Raw genomic sequence first — 20,517 nt, 5'->3', positions numbered from 1 at the left:
AAATCCGCAACAGTTGCTTGGAACTTTCGTCACCTTGAAAATACTTTATTTTTTAAAGGGAATAATATTGGTTCTTAACGGTAATAAGATTTCTCCACATTAAATTTCTAAGTGATAGTATTATATGGGGCAGCTGCCCCTCCGTGCGCACGCCTATGCTTATCCGCTGTTCTCATGTGCTAGTGTGTATTTATGTATGGGTGTTTGAAGACAGATATATATACCATATTCCCTGTCCAAGCGTCACTCCGTTAAGTGTCTGGAACTTTATTACTGCAATATGTAATAAAAATAAACTTGCTTTTTGTTTATCTATTATTATTAAGTTGAAAAAATGCGAGCTTTTAAGCATAAGCGTCTGTGGAAAATTTTCTACAAGGAGTTAAAATAAATTTTACAAAAAAGATTCTCCTGAAGTGGAATATATTGATAACCGTGAGACTATGTTTACGTGTTACTGTAAGAAATGTTTACAAGCGAGAAGATATCAAGAAAGGGATGCAAGGGAAATAGAAATAAGATAGATTGGCGAAGAAAATGAGAGAAAGTTAGTGAGAAAAGTAGTAAAGAAATAATCAAAAAGAAGAAAGTAAGCAAAACGAAATATATTCTAGGACTGAGAAAGGCGAAAATCTAAAAACGAAAAATGGAACATTAATACGAATAAAATAACAGGACGACATATAACATTATCATGAACAAGGTCAATTATGTTTGCAACACTGCGTGGGCATACTTCATGATATGACTGCAATTAGATTTTTTCTTTTTATGCGCACAACCGTTGTTTGGGTAAGGCGGAGACCCAGCTCTTATAAATTTTGTTTAATCTGTTTTTCCTTCGCCGAGTAAATTATTACGGAACTTTATTGCACTGAGGTAAACTTTGTATGCAAATGCACGAAGACTCGGGGAAAGAAACCTTTGTCATAATTATAAAACCTATCGTTCCATTTACCGGCAGCATGGGACTCACGCAGTAAGTATAGAAAATTAATTGCAGTACCTCTTGGCTAATCAAAATCAGATAGCTACCTAATAATTCACGATACTTAAGTTTTTGAATTTCAAAAATTCATATTTAATTGACTAAGGTTCACAATAGTAAAATTTATCCGCCGCGGGATGGATTGATTTTATTTTTATTATTTAGCGTCGCTTTTCTTCCACATTTGGCTAATCGCGACGATGAGGATGAGTGATGGTATGATGAAATTAATGAAGGGACACTAACAAAGAACACCCATGCCCAGGCAGGGCCACTTGGAGGAAGATGATACAGTCTAGTCCACTATTAAATAGTTGTAGCAACCCTCTTGCTCGCGACAGTAAGCATTTTAATACGAAAATTAATAATTTATGATGGGCCTACATTCATGCGCAGGGAGATAGTACGGAGGGGAATACGAAATAAAAAAAGAGAGCGTAGGGAGAGAAAACAGAAAATCTGAAGAGAGAATTGGATAATAAAAGAGAAAGAGGTTGGAGTGGTAAAAAAAATGTGAAAGAGGAGAATAGATGCGGACGAAGGGAAAAAGAGGAAGAAAAAGACAAAGGGAAGGAGAGGGAGATAAATAGATAAAATGGAAAGAAATAGATAAATACGAAGGTAAAGAAATGGAAAGAAATACATAAAGATGAAGGGAAGAAGGGAGAGAGAAATAAATAAAGGTGAAAGGAAAGAAATCGATAAAGACAAAGGAAAGAAGAGGGAGAGAAATAGATAAAGATGAAGGGAAGGATCTGGCGAGAAATACATAAAGATGAGAACAGATAAAGATGAAGGGAAAGAATAAAATTAGATGAAGAAGAAGGTAAAGTGAAAGGGAGAGAAATAGATAAAAGGAAAAGGAAATAGATAAATGGATAAATACAAGGAAAAATGGATTTAAATAGACAAGACGAAGGGAGAGATATATATATAAAGATGAAGGTAAAGATAGGGTAAGAAATAGATAAAGATCAAGGGGAGACAAATAGCTAACGACAAAGGGAAGATAGAGAGATATTTAGATGAACACAAAGGAAAGAGAGGGAGACACTTGGTAAAGACAAAGGAAAGAAAAGAGAGAGAAATAGATAAAGATGAAGAGAAATAGGTAAAGATAAAGGGAAATAGGTAAAGACAAAGAGAAAGAGAGGGAGGCAAGTAGATAAAAATGAAGGGAAGAAGAGGGAGAGACTTAGATTAAGACACAGGGAGAGAAATAAAGACCAAGGGAAGAAATGAGAGAAAAATAAACGAAGATAAAGAAAGGGGTGAAATAGATAAAGATGAAGGGAAAGAGATGGAGAGCAATAGATAAAGACAAAGGGAAAGAGGGGGAAGAAAACTAGATAATGATGAAGGGAAAAAGAGGAAGATAAATAGATTAAGATAAAGGGAAAGAGAGGGAGAGAAATCGATAAAGAAAAAAGCCATAGAGATGGACAGTAAGAGATGGAAAGATTGATAGAGGTTAAAACGAAACAGAGAATGGGAGAGATAGGGGAAGAAATACAGAGAAAAGAGAGAACTTTAACAGCCACAACAACAGAAGCAGAGTCGATCTGAAAATATTTCTCCCACCCTTGAGGTTATCAAAAGAAAATTCTCTGGATATAGTGATGCCAAGTCAATGATACTTATAGCACTCTATTTTCTAAAAAGGTTTGCCTTGTTAATTTGAAACAGGAGAAAATATAATGCACTTTCTTTACATTTGACACATAGAAATTCATAAAACAAAGAAATATTTAAGAACTGTTCCATCAAGATTTCTGAAATATTATTTACTGTCCCATATTTTTATAATCTAATGCTAAAAAATGTTTCTAATATCATCTACGTATTAGTGTAACTAAGTGCAAAGCCAGGGTTAGCATGTTATTTTGTTTGTCTCATCATCTATTTCATCAGCTCCTCATTCATGCTCATAATTGAGAACATAGAGAGGTTGAAATACCGACACAGATTTTAAAAAAAATAGAAATTAAGGAAAAGTTAACTTCATAAAATGAAGGAAACTATAATGTCAAAATTTCACTTTCTTTCTGCAAAACCAAGGAAATGTTCCATTTTTCTCAGTATTAAGGAATTTTTCAAATTTAACGCATAAATAGAACATGACCAAATCCTACTGGCAAAAAAGAATTGCAGTTAGGAACAAAGGAAAAAAAGCGAAAGAGAGAGAAACCATGAACTGGCCATGGCAGCAATTCAGGAAAGCCTCAGTGGAAACGACCAAAAGGCAGTAATCAAATATCTCTTCATGCAAAGAAAGTCTGCAAAACAAATTCATGATGAAATTACACAAGTATTAGACACTAAGAAAAACTGGGTTACAAATTCCAGCTTGGTATTTCAGCAAAGATGAACATGTACAACATATGTTTTACACATATTCAAAATGGAGTGATGTAAATAAGAAAGTACATGCCAACACTAAATTGTGTACGTATTCAAAGTTTCCTTAAAAAAAAAAAAAAAACACACACACACCCACACACCCACACCCACACACCCACACCCACACACACACACACACACACACAAAAAAAACAGAGCCAATAATTCACTCAGAATTCCCGGAATTCAAGGAATTTCCTGGTGAGTCGCCACCCTTTAATTATTACAACAGCATGAAAAATGGACAAAATGTTCTCTACATAAACTAATATTTTGTATCCAGGAAATAGTGAGGTGTGCAAAAAATCAATATTTATTCATTCTTAGTAACTATTAATACCAGACATGCTCTGTAAATCCTATCTTTGAATGGATAAATGATAATTCTAGGCATGCAACGTAAGCACTTTCAGGCAGCTTACAATCCTGATTTACCCTACACAGGACATAGTAAACAGTAGTATATATCAATGAAATGCATATAAAAATACTTCGTTTTTAAATGAAGGAAACAATTTTATTCATAGAATAAATTTTATCGTTACAGTTCTGTTTACTTGAATTACTAATGTATTTTTTGGTTTTTGTAACTTTTTACAGGTAATGCTTTATGCTTTCAAAGCACAAACAACCCGAGCGTGCAGGGGCATAACGCTAAGTGGTAGCTATTACAACTGTGACCTTGTTGCCTTCCAAAACAAACAATAAGAAATGGCAAACAAAGGGAAAATGTTGATCGGACTGCTGTTTCCAATGTTTATAATATTTGTATTAATATCTCCACCGTCACCAGCAGGACTCAACACTGATCAAAATCACATTCACACCCTTACAAATGTAAACGATGGAGAAAAAAATGGCATTGTTTTGAATACCAGCAACAACAGAATTACTGCTGAATCATCATGTAGTGAGCGTGCATCTCTACGAGGGGCTCATCAAAAAGTAGTCTCCTTCTCTTTTTTCGGACAAATTAACCATACTCGAAAGTATTTTAAGGTAAGTTTCATTTTCTTACATACTTGTGTGGAAAACGTACTTCTTAAAATATACATGGAGAACGGTCTCAAGTAACACCTCTCTCTCAGATAATTGCAAACAATTTTTACAAGAAAAACTACTTGATATACGCAATCATTTTGGAACCATGTCATCATATCTGATCAGAAGTAGAGAACTGCATTATTCTCTTCTGCAATGTATTGAGTTGATGCAATAATTAGTATGTTTTGCATTCATGAGCCTCATTGTAATGAACACTGAATTCTGTAAATAATCTTATGCTTTTCTGATTTCAGTACTAAAATTTTTACTTATCTTGCTTAAGGGAATAGAAGAAAATGCAAAGCTGATGCAAAAGATATATCCAAATTGGATAATAAGAGTTTATATTAAAGTGCCATTTACAAGCATAAATACTTCAAGAACTCTGAAAGAAATGGAAACCAAGTATGATAATTTGGATATTTGCAACACAAATAACTTGCCACAACTAGGCAAATTGACAGGTAGGAACTGAAAATTAGTTTCCCTATGGATAATATGCAAAGCTATTAGCTGCATAATTTTTCAAGAAATTTATATCTTGTACAAAATGTAGAGCATCACAATTGGAACACATTTAGGTACTAAAATTCAAAATATGAGGGTCATTCAAGTCAAACCGGGACTCAATTTTTAAGAATAACGGAATACATCCAGACATATATAAAAGACATTACTACTATTACTGAATGGAACACTAACATCACAGACATCGCGAGCCACTTGTTAAAGAAGATGAAGGACAAGCTTGTGAGTGACAATGTGGAACAGCATGTAGTGATGATTTTTTTTTTTTTTTTGTGAATGAAGGAGTTAATCCAGGCAGGGACTAAGGAGGGGAGGGGGCTCAACACATACTCCCCTGGCACTGCCATCAGCCCCCCTTGACTATTTTGTATAATTTGTTAGTAGTGAAGAGTGAAAATGTAGAGAGCAGATATTATTTTGATCACAACTTGGTGAAGGATAAATCCACAGAACATGAACTGCAGATATTATCTTGTCTAAGTCTCAGCAAGTATTTAGAAGGTTCTCTAGACTTCAGAAAGTTCCTTCATAGGGGAGTTTCTTTATTGTACTTTTGCTGTTCCTGTTGAGGCCTCCTGTTTAGACAGAAATCTGTGACTTTGACATCATCATTACATTTCTTCCCCATCTGTGTCAAAGGTCAACAGCTCCAAAGTTTTGGGAATGAAAGGAAGTTTTATTGCTTCGATTAGGGGTTGAATGTACGGAGGGCACTATGATTGAATATTGTGCATTTTTTCTTGTACATTATAAATATCTGTATCATCAAAGGTAGTATGGAGTGTATAGTAAAGGATGATATCAGCAGCAGACAATTAACACTTCAAGAGATATTTTAGAAGATATAGAACAAACTGTAGTATTTGTATGATATTTCTAAATTTTATATTAACTTAATGATCCCCCCCACCTTTACCTTCATTTAATACTATGAAACTTTTGAAAAATGGACTTGATTTACAAAGCCTCCCCTCTCCCCGATAACCCATGAGCCCCCCTGGAGATCAATTCTAGCTACGGGCCTGAGTAAATCTAAGTGAAATTCACACAAGACTTCAAACACAGTAGTGTGATGTACACAGTGCCTACAGTAAAACATTTGAAGAGCGCAAATTGTTTGAAGCCAATGCAAGTGCAAGATTATCCTGGCTGAGGAGAATGAAGTTATTTCCGTTAACAATCAGTGAGTGGAATACCTGATCCTTGAAAATTAATGCATAACATGTTGCCAACTTGCAGAACAGATACATCGTTCTTTGAAAACTTGGAATCCAATCACAAGAACAGCCTACTTTGATCATCAAAGGCATTCTGTTGCAGCAAGACAATGCATGATCACATACTACTCACCATGATTTGAAAATTTTCAGGAACTCAGCTGGGAGTTACTACCACACATCTCCTTACAGTCCTGACCTCATTCCATGTGATTTTCACCTGGTAGGACCCTTAAAGGAGTTCCTCAAAGGCTAACATTTTAGCAGTGATGAAGAGGTGAAGAAAACAGTCTAATCATGGGTCCGGCATACTGAGGAATCAAAGGTGAAACGCTGGGATAAGTGTATCAGTATAGAGGATGATTACAGGTAAAAATAAAATAATTTTTTACACAGCCAAATGTGTTTGGTTATTCTGTAAAAGCAAAAGTTCCGGTTTTACTTGAACACTCCTTGAATAAGTACATGTATTAATGAATTAAAATGTTGATTTACAGTCGAGAAGAGACAACTAGTGGTGGGTCCATGTAACAGCAGATTAATAGTACATAATTTATTTCTCATGCACACAATTGCATACAAAGCAGATAATTTTGAATTTAAGTTCAACTTATCTAATTTTACTCACACATTAATATCCAATTCTGACTACAGTATTTCTAAAAAATGGGATTCCGATCACCAGAATAGCCTCAAGGTGATAGCAATTATTAGGTACCTCCCCATCACCAGACTTTGTACACCTGTGTACCAACAGAATACAGTCAACTTGACAGGGAACATAATGCATATTAATATTGTAGCTGTATTTGTAACTGGTATATGAAGGGTAATAATCTGCAAAACCTTTCCATTTCTAGTAAATAGCAATTTGGAATTAAATTATTTTCTTTATGTTACTGTTTTTGTATTTTAATATAGGCATTCAAGGAAAAGTGTGGAGATTTATGCCAGTAGCAGACCCTCTGGTGGATGTGTTTGTGAGCAGAGATCTTGACAGCAGAGTGTCGGAGAGAGAAGCAGATGCAGTTAAAGAGTGGCTACAAACAAATTTGACTTTCCATATAATGCGAGATCATCCATATCACAGAGTTCCGATTCTTGGTAAAGTATCTTCTTTGGCCTTTTTTTCTTCAAGTACACACACTGTTTATTCTTTTCTATGGATTATTACTCAATAACATACTTCCTTATTATGAACATCCAGTTTCTGGTCACAAATTACAACTTCCAAACATCATTTTCATTAAAATAAAGAATATTTCCATTTTCTTATTCTTCATCACTTTTCTGCTACTCTTGGATGATGATTAGATGAAACTGATTTAATGGACGATTTACAAATGTACATTCCTGCCCAGATCAGAACTCAAATTTGTAGCTTTTGGTGGTGAAATTGTGAGTCATTGTTCAGTGTGCTCAGTTACTAAAGCAGCAGAATAAATAATAATAATTAGGGATGGGGACAGCTTCATTAGACCCAATTTACTGGCCGGTATAGTTACATCAGTGTACTGGAAAAAATGGACAATCCAATATTTGTATATGTATATATAGCCTATAATTTAGTGCAAAATTCTGTCATAAATACATAGTTATAGTTCATATACCCTGATTTTGCAAAGTTAATGTGTAAATATTCAGTTTCTCTTGAGAGGGGAAAAACCCACTGCAGCCATCCAGTAAAATACATTCATTAACCCTCCGTTGCTCACGTGGCATCTATGAGATGCCAGAGAGTCTATCAGTAATGATAACTTCTAAAACAAGATAGCTTGGATATTCCCCAGCCTGGTACCTTTCTGGTATGAGCAAATGATTATTCAGAATGAGCTACGACAGTTCAAGTTTGTGAGGTGAGAATTCATTAGTGATATTGTCTGCACACAGTCTCTCAGATGCCTCGCAAGTATTCGTGTTACAAAATCGTACATACAACATCTGTTATAAAACACGAGGGAGCATCTTTGAGCTTGTTAATATCTTCTTCTTCTTCTTTTGCTCTACAGCCCTTGGTGGGCTCTGGCATCCCAAACAATCTTCCTCCACCTCATTCTATCTTGAGCTACATTTTTCCAATTGCGTATATTCATCCTTCTCAAATCTTCCTCAACTGCATCGATCCATCTTCCCCTCGGTCTTCCTTTTGGCCTCGTTCCCCACAATTTCTGATTGAATACCAGGCGTGGTAGCCTATCCTCTTCCATTCTCATCAGATGTCCTGCCCATCTTAAGCGTTGAGATTTTATATATCTCACCACATGTTCATATTGAATCAATCCTTCTAACTCCATATTATTCCTAATTCTATAGGATCCATCTTCATTCCTAACGGGGCCAAAGATCTTACGTAATATCTTCCTTTCAAAACACATTACCTTGCTTTCTGCTTTAGATGTAAGTTTCCAAGATTCTGCACCATATGCTATAACTGGTCTAATAAATGCCCTATACAGTCTTAATTTTGTGTTCCTAGAGAGGTTTTTTGACTTAAATAATTCTATATGTGCATAATACTGTCTATTTCCAGCCTGTATCCTTTGGTTAACAATTTCTTCTTCTTCTATGTTGTTATGTAGAAGAGCTCCAAGGTAAGTAAAAGTGGGTACTCCCTCAAAGTGATATGTACCTACATTCAAAGCCAGAGAGTTTCGTCTGGCTGGCGATCTAGACATTCTCATATATATATATATATATCTTGTTTTAGTTTCATTAATTAATAGTCCTATTTCTCTGGATTTACTACACTGGTCTACATATGAATTATTTTTTTCTGCTGACTTAGATATTTTAACTGATTCTATATAATTTGAGGTATCTGATTCCAAATATGTAGTCAGAAAAACTGTATCACGTCACAATTTTTCACAAATCACATTCGAAAATTTTCACAATATTATAATACTGGGCTAATCTCCAACAATTTTCCATATATATATCTGCACATAATGAAATTTCTTTTTCTGCTGACTTAATTATTTTAACTGATTCTATATAATTTGAGGTCGCTGATTCCAAATATGTAGTCAGAAAAACTGTATCACGTCACAATTTTTCACAAATCACATTTGAAAATTTTCACAATATTATTATACTGGGCTAAACTCCAACAGTTTTCCATATAGATATCTGCACATAATGAAATTATAGGACTATACATAGGTGGCGTAGCTGATAACAGGTATTAAGTTGCATTGTTTCACAAGTCACATTTCAAAATTTTCAGAAAATTATATCCGGCTACATTCCAACATCACTTGCAAAGAGAATGCGACGTAGTCAGATGTCCATGCAGAGTATCACGTCACGTTGCTTAACAAACATACGTTTCTATTTTCTCAATAGGGAGTTCTTAATGGACAAAAAGTTTAGGCAATTCCGGCAAATTGATCAATTTGTTTCACGAGCACATACAGTGAACACCTGATGCCTGTACTTATGCTAAACTTAACATACACCACAGAATAGCACAACATGCATACCTACTTAGGCAAAAATTTTCGTTTCTTTGATTTTCTGAAGTAGGTGGCCTCAGGAACGTCACGCTGCAAGCACCAGCAATAGTCGGCCATCATGTTTTCATTCCATCTCTCCTGATATCGGTGCTCCATGGTTTTTATGCCTTGGTAGAAGCGTTCGCCCCGTTCTTCACTTACGGCACCAAGATTGGACGGAAATACATCTATGTGGCTGTGCAGGAAGTGAAGCTTGACACTCATATTTACTCCTAACTTTTGAAACATCACCAACAAATTTTCAACTAGAACCTCGTAGTTTTGCGCCCTGAAGTTTCCAAGAAAGTTTGTAATGACTTCAGAAAAGGCACACCATGCATCTTTCTCTGTGCGGTTCATTGTTTGTAAGAATTCTTCATCTTTCATTAGCATCCTTATCTGAGGACCATCAAAAATACCTGCCTTTACTTTCTCATGCGTCAATGCAGGAAATTTTGAGCAAATGTATTTAAAGCAAGCCCCATTCTTATCCAGAGCTTTTACATACTGCTTCATTAATCCCAACTTAATGTGCAGTGGAGGAAGTAACACTTTCTTAGGATCAACAAGCGGCTTGTTCTGGATGTTTTTTGCCCCGACTTCAAAGCTTTTCCTGGCAGGCCACAGTCTTCGTACCCAATGTTCGTTCCTTGCTCGACTGTCCCATAAACACAAAAAGCATGGATATTTCGTGAAACCTGCTTGTTGACCAAGTAACATTGAAATGACCTTGAGATCTCTGCACAGAAGCCAACTGTCATTTGCATACTTTATCTTTCGAAGCAGTTCTTTCATTGTTTCGTAGCTTTCCTTTAAATGTACGGAGTGGCCAACAGGAATGGATGCCAACTTATTTCCATTATGCAGCAACACACACTTCAAACTCCTCTTGGACCTATCAATAAAAAGCCTCCATTCTTCTGCATTATACGTACATCACATAGTTTCAATTAGTCCCTTCACATCTGTACAATAGACAAGTTCTTCGTCCCTTTGAAAATATCTTAATAGATCTCTCTCTCTCTGTCCCGATACATGAAGGTTGTTCCAGACGCTAACATATTTCTTTCCTTTAGTCTACACAGGTCCTGCATACTTTATGAGGTGCCCAGGATTTATCTTGGTTACCCAATTTAATTCCGAAATATGCACTATATGCTTTCCATACAAAGTCAGTAATATTTGTCCTTTGTTTTGGGGTTAACAATGTTCGAATAACTGATTGAAGTAATATTCATTATAATATTCCATGTGCTGCCATCTTGTGACCTCTTTACAGACTACGTTGTTTCATTGCTCTAAATATACATCCCTAATATTAGATAATTTTCAATTTTCCTCCGAAACCTGACGTGATAGAAAAAAACGGATTTCGGTTTTGGATTTACCACCCTCGAATTACTACAGAACAACCATCAGCCTCCAGTCAGCAAAATGGACGTAGACCAGTGCTATCCATCTTTAAAAAAGTGCTTTTAAGATCTGCAAGTGTCCTTGATATTATCACAATATCGTCAGCATAAGCAAGAATCTGTGTTGTTTTGTAGAATATACTCCCCCTTTTTTGCAGTGGACTGATAATATCATGTAGTACAATAATGAAAATTAGGGTGGACAGAGCATCCCCTTGCCTCACTCCTGTTTCTATGTTAATGGTTGGTGAGACTTCTCCCTGCACCATTACTCCCGCTGTTGTATTTTCCAAGGATACCTTTATCAATCTTATTAATTTATCTGGAAATCCTACTTTCTTGAATACTTTCATGATCCCAGGTCTGTGTAAGCTATCAAATGCTCGTTGATAGTCTATAAATAAAAAGTGTAGATCTATATTTTGCTCATAGAATTTTTCCATAATTTGAGATATGGTGAAGATGTGATCTATGGTAGATCTATTTGGACGGAATCCACATTGATATTCCCCTAGGATTTCTTCTGCCTGCTTAGATGCTCTCATATATAGGATATTGGAAAATATTTTGTATCCAATATTTAATAGTGTTATCCCCCTGTAGTTGCCACAATTCCTTTTATCACCCTTTTTATGGATCCCATATCATGCAAACTAGCTCATGAACTTTCTTCCAAAGTGTTTCTCCACCCTTTTTAAATATCTCCGCAGGGAGCAAATCTTCTCCAGGTGCTTTATTATTATTTAATTTTAATATTGCACACTTTACTTCTTCAAACGATGGTCTTTGTACCTCACATTCTGTAACTTGGGTTTGGTCTTCATCTGCATTATCTGTTATATTAAATTTAGATTCATAGAGCTCCTGAAAATATTCTGACCATCTTTCCAGACATTTGGCTTGATCCGTAATAAGCTTCCCATTTTTGTCTTTACATAGGTTTAACCTTGGTTGATATCCAGTACTAAGATTTCTAACAGCTTTGTACATTTGCCTTGTATTACCCTCTGTCTGATGTTCCTCTATTTTCCTTACTTGCTCCTCCATCCAATATGTCTTTTTCCTCCTACAGATTTTAGTTGCTTCCTTCCTAGCACCTTTATATGCATTCATCGATGCTCTTGTTTCTCTTTGAATCATCTTTTTCCGTAACTCATTTTTCTTCCCTATTAGTACTCTACACTCTTCATCATACCAATCTTTTCTGTTAGATCTCTTCCTTTGCCCTAATATCTCTTCTGATGTTTCAGTCAGAGTTTTCTTCATATCATTCCATATTTCCTCAATGCTATTATTTTCATTCTCATCACTTAATTGTTGGTGTATTTGTTCCTGAAAAGCTCTCTTATCGCTGTCTTTCTTTAACTTTTCTATATCCCAACCAGTTCTCCTTTTTCCCTTGATTTTGCCTATATTAGACAATCGTTGCTGCAATATAGATTTGACTAGGAAGTGATCACTGTCACAATTGGCCCCTCTGCGTGTTTTAACGTCTATAACAGATGTGGCATATCTGCTGTTCACCAGAACATGATCTATCTGGTTTGTGTATGTTCCGCCGGGAGCTCTCCAGGTGCCATTATGAATATCTTTCCTGGGGAATTGGGTACTTTTTGCAAGCATTTTATTTTGTATACAGTACTGTATTAATCTCCAACCATTGTTAATATATCAGTGTTTATTTTTTCGTCAACAATGGCACTTTTATCGTGTTATACAATCTAATCCATTGCTGTTACATAACTCTTTAATTTGCTTCGGTCAGAGAAAAATAAACAAGACACAAAATAAAAGAACTGATTGTTACAACGTTGAGACTCTATATATCATCTACATATCAACAATGTTTTTCTTACAAGAAAAAGTCTTATAGTTTCGCTTCCAAAAGAAAGATATTTTTCCTTTGCTTCGTTTTTATCGTAGTACATTAAAGAATGCAGTGTACTAGATTGTTCATCATTGTTGAACATGAAAAAGATAATGTTTGTTGAATAAATCTCATTGGTAGTCCGAGGTTTCTTGAGGTTGTTGGACAAGGAGGATAGAATAAAAAGTTCCGAAGGAGCAACACCGATGTTTGCATAACTAGAAGTGTTCATTAACCATATGTTTATTGTTTAAAGCGAGCCACAGCAGATCTTGAAAATGTGGAATTAGACAAAACATGTACAATAACATTCACTTCGATTTATAGAACAGCTGTTTTCCCACTTAGCTAAAACTTTCTCATGCACGTTGCGTGTGGTGATTAGCATCGATAAAAGGTTTTGAAACACAGGCACCTGTTTCATTAAATTTAATTCACTCTCTACTCCGCTAAATCTTTCTCACCTTTCGGGAAATTCGACTTCATAAGTCAATAGTAATTGAAATACATTTGAACTCTCACATAATTTACACTTCAGGTTTGTGCATTTGCCGTCTACTTATCTTCACAGATACGATGCTCACATTTATACTATCCTTTTTGCACTCGTATCACATATAATATTTTTGGTGACGGAGGATGCATCAGATAATTGAAGTGTCAACTTATTTACTTGAAAGTCTACTTTTCCTCTAGTAATCACATCGAAAGGAAACTACAAAAACATGTCAGCGGGGAGATTCTTCACAACATATGTTGTTGATTTTATGCCCATCAAAATTTCCTGTCTCCACTATGAATAAACAAACAGTCCAGCTAAAGTGGTGTTACTTTTGGAGTATTACAGTCTATAGATATAGCTCTTTTATGTCAGTTTCTTCACTATTTGACAGGTCTATTGCAGTGCTAACATCAGGTGGTTTTACTCAGGCGGCTCGCTCCTTGCACAATCCTTGCCCAACTCGGAACGAATTAATTAGGCAAGACGAGCATTTTCCTGGCCACTATGACCATCGAGACTCCAATAGTAGCGCCTTGTATCATTTATGGCCTCTTGCTGCTCAGGTGTTAACTGCAGGTCTTCAGTATTGGTCTCTGTGTTAACCATTGGTCTGCGCTGCGGTGAATCAGATCTTGACAGGTTTCCATAGTTCCGGCGGTAATAGTTTCCTCTTCTCGGAGGAGTCCAGCATCTGGTCCTGTCTGAGCACTCATCTGTTTGCACCGGGCGGTTTTGCTGATCTAGGCGACGAGGTTCCGCATACGGGCGATATTGTCTCTGAACCTGTCAATTAGGCCACGCGTTCTGCCTAATCGTGCGCACCTGCGGCGACCTGGTATTCTGCGGACGACGAGAATTAGCATCTTCATCACGTTGTCGCTCACCACCTGCGTTATCATACTGTCTGAAGCCAATGGGTTCTTCGCACGACTCGTAGCTTTTCAGGAAAGCAGTGAGATCACGAATGTTTCTGGGTGCATTCGCAAGGCACAGATGACGAACACAGAAGGGCAATTGTTCGATAATTAGTGTAACAACTTCCGGTTCTCGCAGAGTATCCGATAGATTTTTAAAACCCGCGTATATGCTCCAGGCATAACTTTCCATGCTCGCATTGGTCTGCCGATAGTACCGCCGTCTTCGCAAGGCTGCCAGTTGCCTTTGCTTGGCCTCAATAGAAGCAAACTGTGCCTTAAACTGATCACAAAAATCCTCGTAGTCGAGAAACTGGTCACAATTAGCCGAGAGCCAGTGCTCTGCAGTGCCAACAAAAATTCTCGACAACAAGTCCAATCGACACTCATCTGGCACTTGTATCAGATCGAAACTTAGGTTCAACTCGCGGAGGTATTTCTCGGCAGAATGGGCTTCGATGTTCCCATCAAGCTTCGGCAGCTGGTTGATGTCTGTCACACAGGGAACTCGAAAAACACGATCTTGGCACAGGACACTGTCTTTGTCGGAAGGATCTTCGTATCTCAGTCCACGCCGCTGATCGTTTCTTGCTTGTTTGGTAGAAAGAGACACGGGTACCTGTACATGAGTAGTTAACTGTCTATCTTTACCAATATTGTGAAGTCCATCAGCTGTTCGGGGACCAGAAACTGACTTACGGTTTAACTCACGCTCGTTTGTCACTGGAGGTGGAAGTTCTAGTGAAACTAAACCTGTACCTTCATGGAACGCCTTATCTGCACGTAGCGGTAAGTTGGTCACTTGTTCACCAAGATCTTTTATTGAGTCCATTAGAGTCGAGCGTGTTTCGGTCACCGTACTCTGCACATGTGTTCGAAGTCCCAAAATTTCACTTGACAGTCGACCACTAAGTCCCGTCACTTCTTCCTGTACAGCAACAACTTCAGTCTCTAAAACAGTCTGTTTACAAACGAGTTCTTGTTGTGCCGACTCCACCTGAGTTATCCTCTCTTCAGTTAACTGAATCCGTGCAGGAATGGAACTAAGTATCTGCACCATTTCGGATAACTGGCCCGTAAGCTGTTCATGGCATCTCTTCTCCTCCTCCTTTTCGGCCTTCAATCTCTCCTCGCGCTCTCGGTCTTTCTCTGTGAATGCTGCGATTAGCTGTTCATGTCGCTCACGCTCCTTTTCCACTAGGGAGGCCACCAAAAAATTGACCCACTCAGGTATCACTGTTGCTGGAGACGAAACAGTAGCCGTCGGATTTGGCTGAAGTCGCATTTCGAAGCATTTCTGGCATCGAAACTCCTGATCACCTACATCCACAACAGCCTCTGTCATTGGACAGCACTCTGGGTGATAAAAAAGCCGACACTCCAAACATTGGTAACCTGAAGTGTCGCTCCACGGCTGGCTGCAGCACGCTGCCGATGTATCGGAGAGTTCGGTGCGAACTTTGCTTCTAAGTATCCGACGATCACCACGATCCATCTTCTGGAAATGGTAATGGAATTGGTGGACAAAACACTAAGGGAGCACTGGGCAACACTTCACTGGGAAGGGGGAAGTCTTCTTTCTTCGCGCCCCTTAGTTGCGGCACCACAAATTGCAATGCCCCACGTTGCGGGGTCACAAAATGCAATGCAACGTGCCACCACTCGTAAGTTACTTCAGGGTATGGAGATCCGAATTGGCAACACACCGCTCGTTGCTCCGGCTGGTCAGTTGGGAGCACCAGTTCTCACCCAGGGATCGGGATTAAGACGATCCACCCTTCCTCCAGGAAGGAAACCACCGAATTGCGACACGTGACGGTAAATAAAATTCCAAATACTTTATAATTAAAATGTCCAAAATCTTTAATCACGAATCGCGTGCGTACATACTGATTCGCACAAGTTAAAAGTTGTATTTTGTTGGGTCATGCACGCTCGCAGGCAGTGATAAGCAATTTATTTAACACGAGAGTCCGCGCACCGCCTTCACAGCTAATAGCAAGACCTCAACTGCTACCTCAAGCGCGAGGCGCAGCATAACAGATTGTTCTAACTTACAATACAAACTCATAACATAAAATAGCACAAGAAGAACTGATAATTTATATAACACATCAATGTTAATTAGCGATAGTAAGCTAAAGTTCAGGTTGGCAACAATTAAAAATGCCAATGTGGAAGTTTTTACATCGCCAAGAACACGAAGCGTGGTTCCCCCACTCCTAACATAAACAGCCAATAGGAATACGATATTTTATTGAAAACGAGGGAGAAATACTTTGCTATAATATTATATACAATATTACACTATATAGAAATAACTAAACTGATTTTATCAAATAAATCATATTTGCCCTTGCACATAAAAAAATGATTAAATAAAGATTTAGTTTATAACGAAGACAAATTACTTCAATCTTGTACATTGTTGAACAAAAATCGATATTAAGAAGAGATGTATTTAACTTGTGCTTAAACAATGAAAACGTTGCATATATTATTTGGGATAATTATTAGCCTATAAATTCTGAATAAATATTGCAAAAATACGTGGATAATATTATAACATAAGATAAAACGTAAATATATATATGAATTATGAAAACAATTAAGTATAAATAATTTAATCCAAGTTCTTAACTTGAAAGTATACGAATAAGATAAATGCCAATATACAACTTAAATCTGCCTAACATGGCGGTCATTACAAATGTTAAACTGAAATGTTAACATTAATCTATTTTCCATCTTTTCCTGTATTTGACATCTTTTTTCTTCTGAAATGTTACGTGAAGGGAAGGGAGGGAGGGGTTAATCTCTAGAAACATCCATGAACAAGTTGAATTAGGACGAACATTTTTAAAACTGTCCAAAATATGCACTAACTTACCCAAAATTTTCCAACACCCCCCTAAGGAAAAAATCCTGGACAAACCCCTGCTCTTAATCGCCATCAAAATTTCCATTTGCACATTGTACACATTAAAAGACCATTTAAAGAACAGTGGATGTATTTTCTTTATTTTTCTGATTTATTCATCACCAAAAAGGTGTCATCTTACTCTTTCAAATTGCCTTTCAAGTTCTTTATCACGTTGTTCCTCCTTTTTGAAGCCCATGAATTCGAACCTCTTCTTCCGGGTTCATAATTATGGAGGAAAATCCAACAAATATCTATTGTTAAGTTAAAACACGAGAAAGCGTACACGGTCAAAAGCAGTGCAGATGAAACTGAACTGTGCCTTTTAAATGGTAAAAGACCACTGTTAACATTGTTGGCTGGCCAGCACGTCTCCCTATCTGAAACTCTGAGTAAATAAATAGATAAGGTGGGAGGAAAGAGCCAAACCAACACAAATACGCAAAAAGGCAAGCAAAGAAAGCAATTTGCGGTCAAATTCCCGCCACGTGCATCCTCCCAGGTTAACAATTTGAAAAGTTGGCTGAACCAGCACCTGAAGTGGAAAATGTTAGCTAGAGGGGTGTTTGGTTGAGTCTTGGGGTTATCTTAAGGGGGGGTGCTCCTGTGATTTAACATGGTAATGAGACAACTTGGGGAATGTTTTGCAAACATTTTCTTACTTAGGGGATACATGTCCTCTCACTATGAGCAGTGGGCTGAACTAATGCAAATGTATTTGATATTTGCTTTACTGCGCATGTTAATCCTAAACAATGAATTGCAATAATCAATAATGGTATCAATACTGAAAGTGTTAGCCTTGATATATGTGCTGATAGTATTCCAAAATTCAAATCTTTGTGAACCATGAAAAATATAAAAGTTTCATGCACTCCATATTTTAGAATCAAGCAATGTTCTAAAATCCACAAAGGTGATAAGATATACAGCATGTAACAAAAGTTTGGGAACACTTTAAAAAGATTATTATAGCCAAACGAGTAGCATTACAAAGTAACAAAGTACATCATTTTAAAGAGTAAAGTTGTAAGTTTTTTTCTCATTGCAGGTGTTACGTGTAGTTCCATATATCATCGCTAGGTGGTGTCATAATCGAGTTGGCACTTTCTGGAGCTGGTCTATGTATTTAGGATATAACGTTTGCACTAACTGTAGTCTGTAAGGTTTCATGTTTAATTTTTTACGCAAAACACGCCACACAGTCATTGTTGACATTTCCAAATTACGCGAAGCACCGCGTATACATTTTCTCGGACTCCCTGTGAAAGCTTCCCTCACTTGCTCAATGTCATTTTCACTCACACCTGGCCAACCACTTCTCTTCTTGACACACAAACATCTAGTTTCAACAAACTTTACATGCCAATTGTAGATTGCCTTCCTGGTTGGTGCTGCTTTCCCGTACTTCATCCTAAATTTTCGTTAGACATCCGATGCACTCTTTGTTTTGTCAAATTCTAGCACGCAGAAAGCCTTCTCAGTTCCAGAAAGTGCCATCTTGATTATGACACCACCTAGCAATGATATATGGAACTACACGTAACACCTGCAATGAGAATAAAACTTACAACTTTACTCTTTGAAATTATGTACTTTGTCACTTTGTAATGCTACTCATTTGGCTACAATAATTTTTTAAAAGTGTTCCCGGACATTTGGTACATGCTATATAGAGTACCAATAAGACGTTACAAATACTGTAATTGTGAAATATAAAGAGACAAACATTTCAAGAGCTTTCGTAATTAATTGAGGTAATCATTACACTGTTGGGTCTTGTAATCAAATTGGTAATGCATTACACAAAATTTCAGGTGGAATGTGGGGTGCAAGAGTTAGCAACAACAGAACATTAATGTCCGAAATTTGGCAGAAAATGTACAAAAGAGGAGCAGTGCCTGAAAGTAAAGGAAACGATCAACACATTCTTGCTCACGTGGTCTGGCCGTTGGTTAATGGTAAGAAATCCGTTTCTCTAAAGTACTCCACCAAAAATGGTTGAAAATGGTAATCAATATAGTATGGAAATACAGTACTACACAAGAACTGGGAAACAAGTTATTAAACAAGTTAAACTCACATACCTCAATAGTATGTATTTCATTTCATCCTTTCCCCTCATTTAGAGGAAAAAATTGAACATTTCAATTGCTTAATTTTTAACATAGAATTATTAAGTATTCTAAACTTGACTCTAAAAACATAGTTTTTCTTGAAAGCAATATAAGAAATTATCTTTATTTGAATAATAAGAAGTGCTGATTCACAGGATCCACGGTGACGAAAGAAAAAAAACACAAAAATTCAAATCCACACTACAAGTTGCAAATGACAAAACATTTTAACTTAAAAGATCTTGTATGCCACAAAATTTTCTTCTGCTGCTGCTCAATTTAGATCATTGAATAAAAAATATATATGGAAGATGAAGGCAAGGAATGCAACACCTTAGTAGATGGATAAAGTGCACTAAAGGCTTATTTCCAAGAATAAAGCTCTCTTGAACAAGAATGTGTGCACCTCTGAACATATTTGATATTGCACGAGTGATAACACCGTTGTTCTCATGACTGAATATTGAAAATCTTTCATACCTTTTTCTATTCAATAACAACAAAATAAAAATAGCATTCATCTGTGTTTTTATTCATAACATTATTTAACATTTTTTTTTTTTTACCATTTCAGGGGATTCTGTACAGCATGATAGCTATCACTGTAAGATGTTTAAAATGCACAAATTTGTCAAACCATGGCCAACCAAACGGAAAGTAGCTTCCCAAAATTTTGTGGGATCAAGGTACTTGGCAGACGACACACCTCTAAGTGTCACTTGCCCTTTGGAATGTAGACCAAAACAGCATCCAGACTGGGTCAGTTGCTGACTTCCAATAATAATTTCCAGGAGTACGCTTCCTATATAGTGGTAAACTAAATCTGCAATACTTTGGGTATGGAAACTGCTTGCAATTGTACAAACAATAAAGAATCTCTCCATTCTCAGGAAGCATTTCAATTTGGAGTATACCATATAGCCTCCCCAATGGCATCTTGTAATCAATGGGTCCCAGGTTCAAAAGTCAGTGGAAATACACACTTTAAACTTCAAATGTCAAGACTGTTTTTCAGGTATTTGCAGTAACATCGAGCATGGTGTGACACGGTCGTGCCAGAGTGAACCATATGATATTATTAATAGTCATAAGTAGAGCCCGGAAGTTTGGCAAA

The 20,517-nt window shown here is 36.9% G+C and overlaps 1 protein-coding gene across 1 annotated transcript; it reads left to right on the top strand.

The window, feature by feature from the left end:
* The first annotated feature begins 893 nt into the window (after positions 1-893).
* LOC145994841 (uncharacterized) lies at positions 894-20,290 on the top strand. Its single transcript, XM_083131210.1, has 7 exons — positions 894-979; positions 3,989-4,015; positions 4,074-4,387; positions 4,716-4,896; positions 7,099-7,281; positions 19,104-19,247; positions 19,978-20,290. The coding sequence occupies exons 3-7, from the start codon at positions 4,100-4,102 to the stop codon at positions 20,172-20,174; spliced, it is 993 nt and encodes a 330-aa protein (XP_082987336.1). The 5' UTR covers positions 894-979; positions 3,989-4,015; positions 4,074-4,099; the 3' UTR covers positions 20,175-20,290.
* Positions 20,291-20,517: the final 227 nt, after the last annotated feature.

Source organism: Lepisma saccharinum, chromosome 11 (genome assembly GCF_977018435.1).
Source record: "Lepisma saccharinum chromosome 11, izLepSacc3.1, whole genome shotgun sequence".
NCBI classification, from domain to species: Eukaryota; Metazoa; Arthropoda; class Insecta; order Zygentoma; family Lepismatidae; genus Lepisma; species Lepisma saccharinum.
The sequence above is the reverse complement of the archived record's forward strand: the minus strand, read 5'-3'. Positions and strand labels throughout refer to the sequence as shown.

Excerpts from the sequence above, each read along its gene's own strand:
- LOC145994841 (XM_083131210.1), top strand. The coding sequence starts at position 4,100 with ATGGCAAACAAAGGGAAAATGTTGATCGGACTGCTGTTTCCAATGTTT. Across the intron at positions 4,388-4,715 it reads ATACTCGAAAGTATTTTAAG|GGAATAGAAGAAAATGCAAA; the intron begins GTAAGTTTCATT and ends ATCTTGCTTAAG. Across the intron at positions 19,248-19,977 it reads GGTCTGGCCGTTGGTTAATG|GGGATTCTGTACAGCATGAT; the intron begins GTAAGAAATCCG and ends TTACCATTTCAG.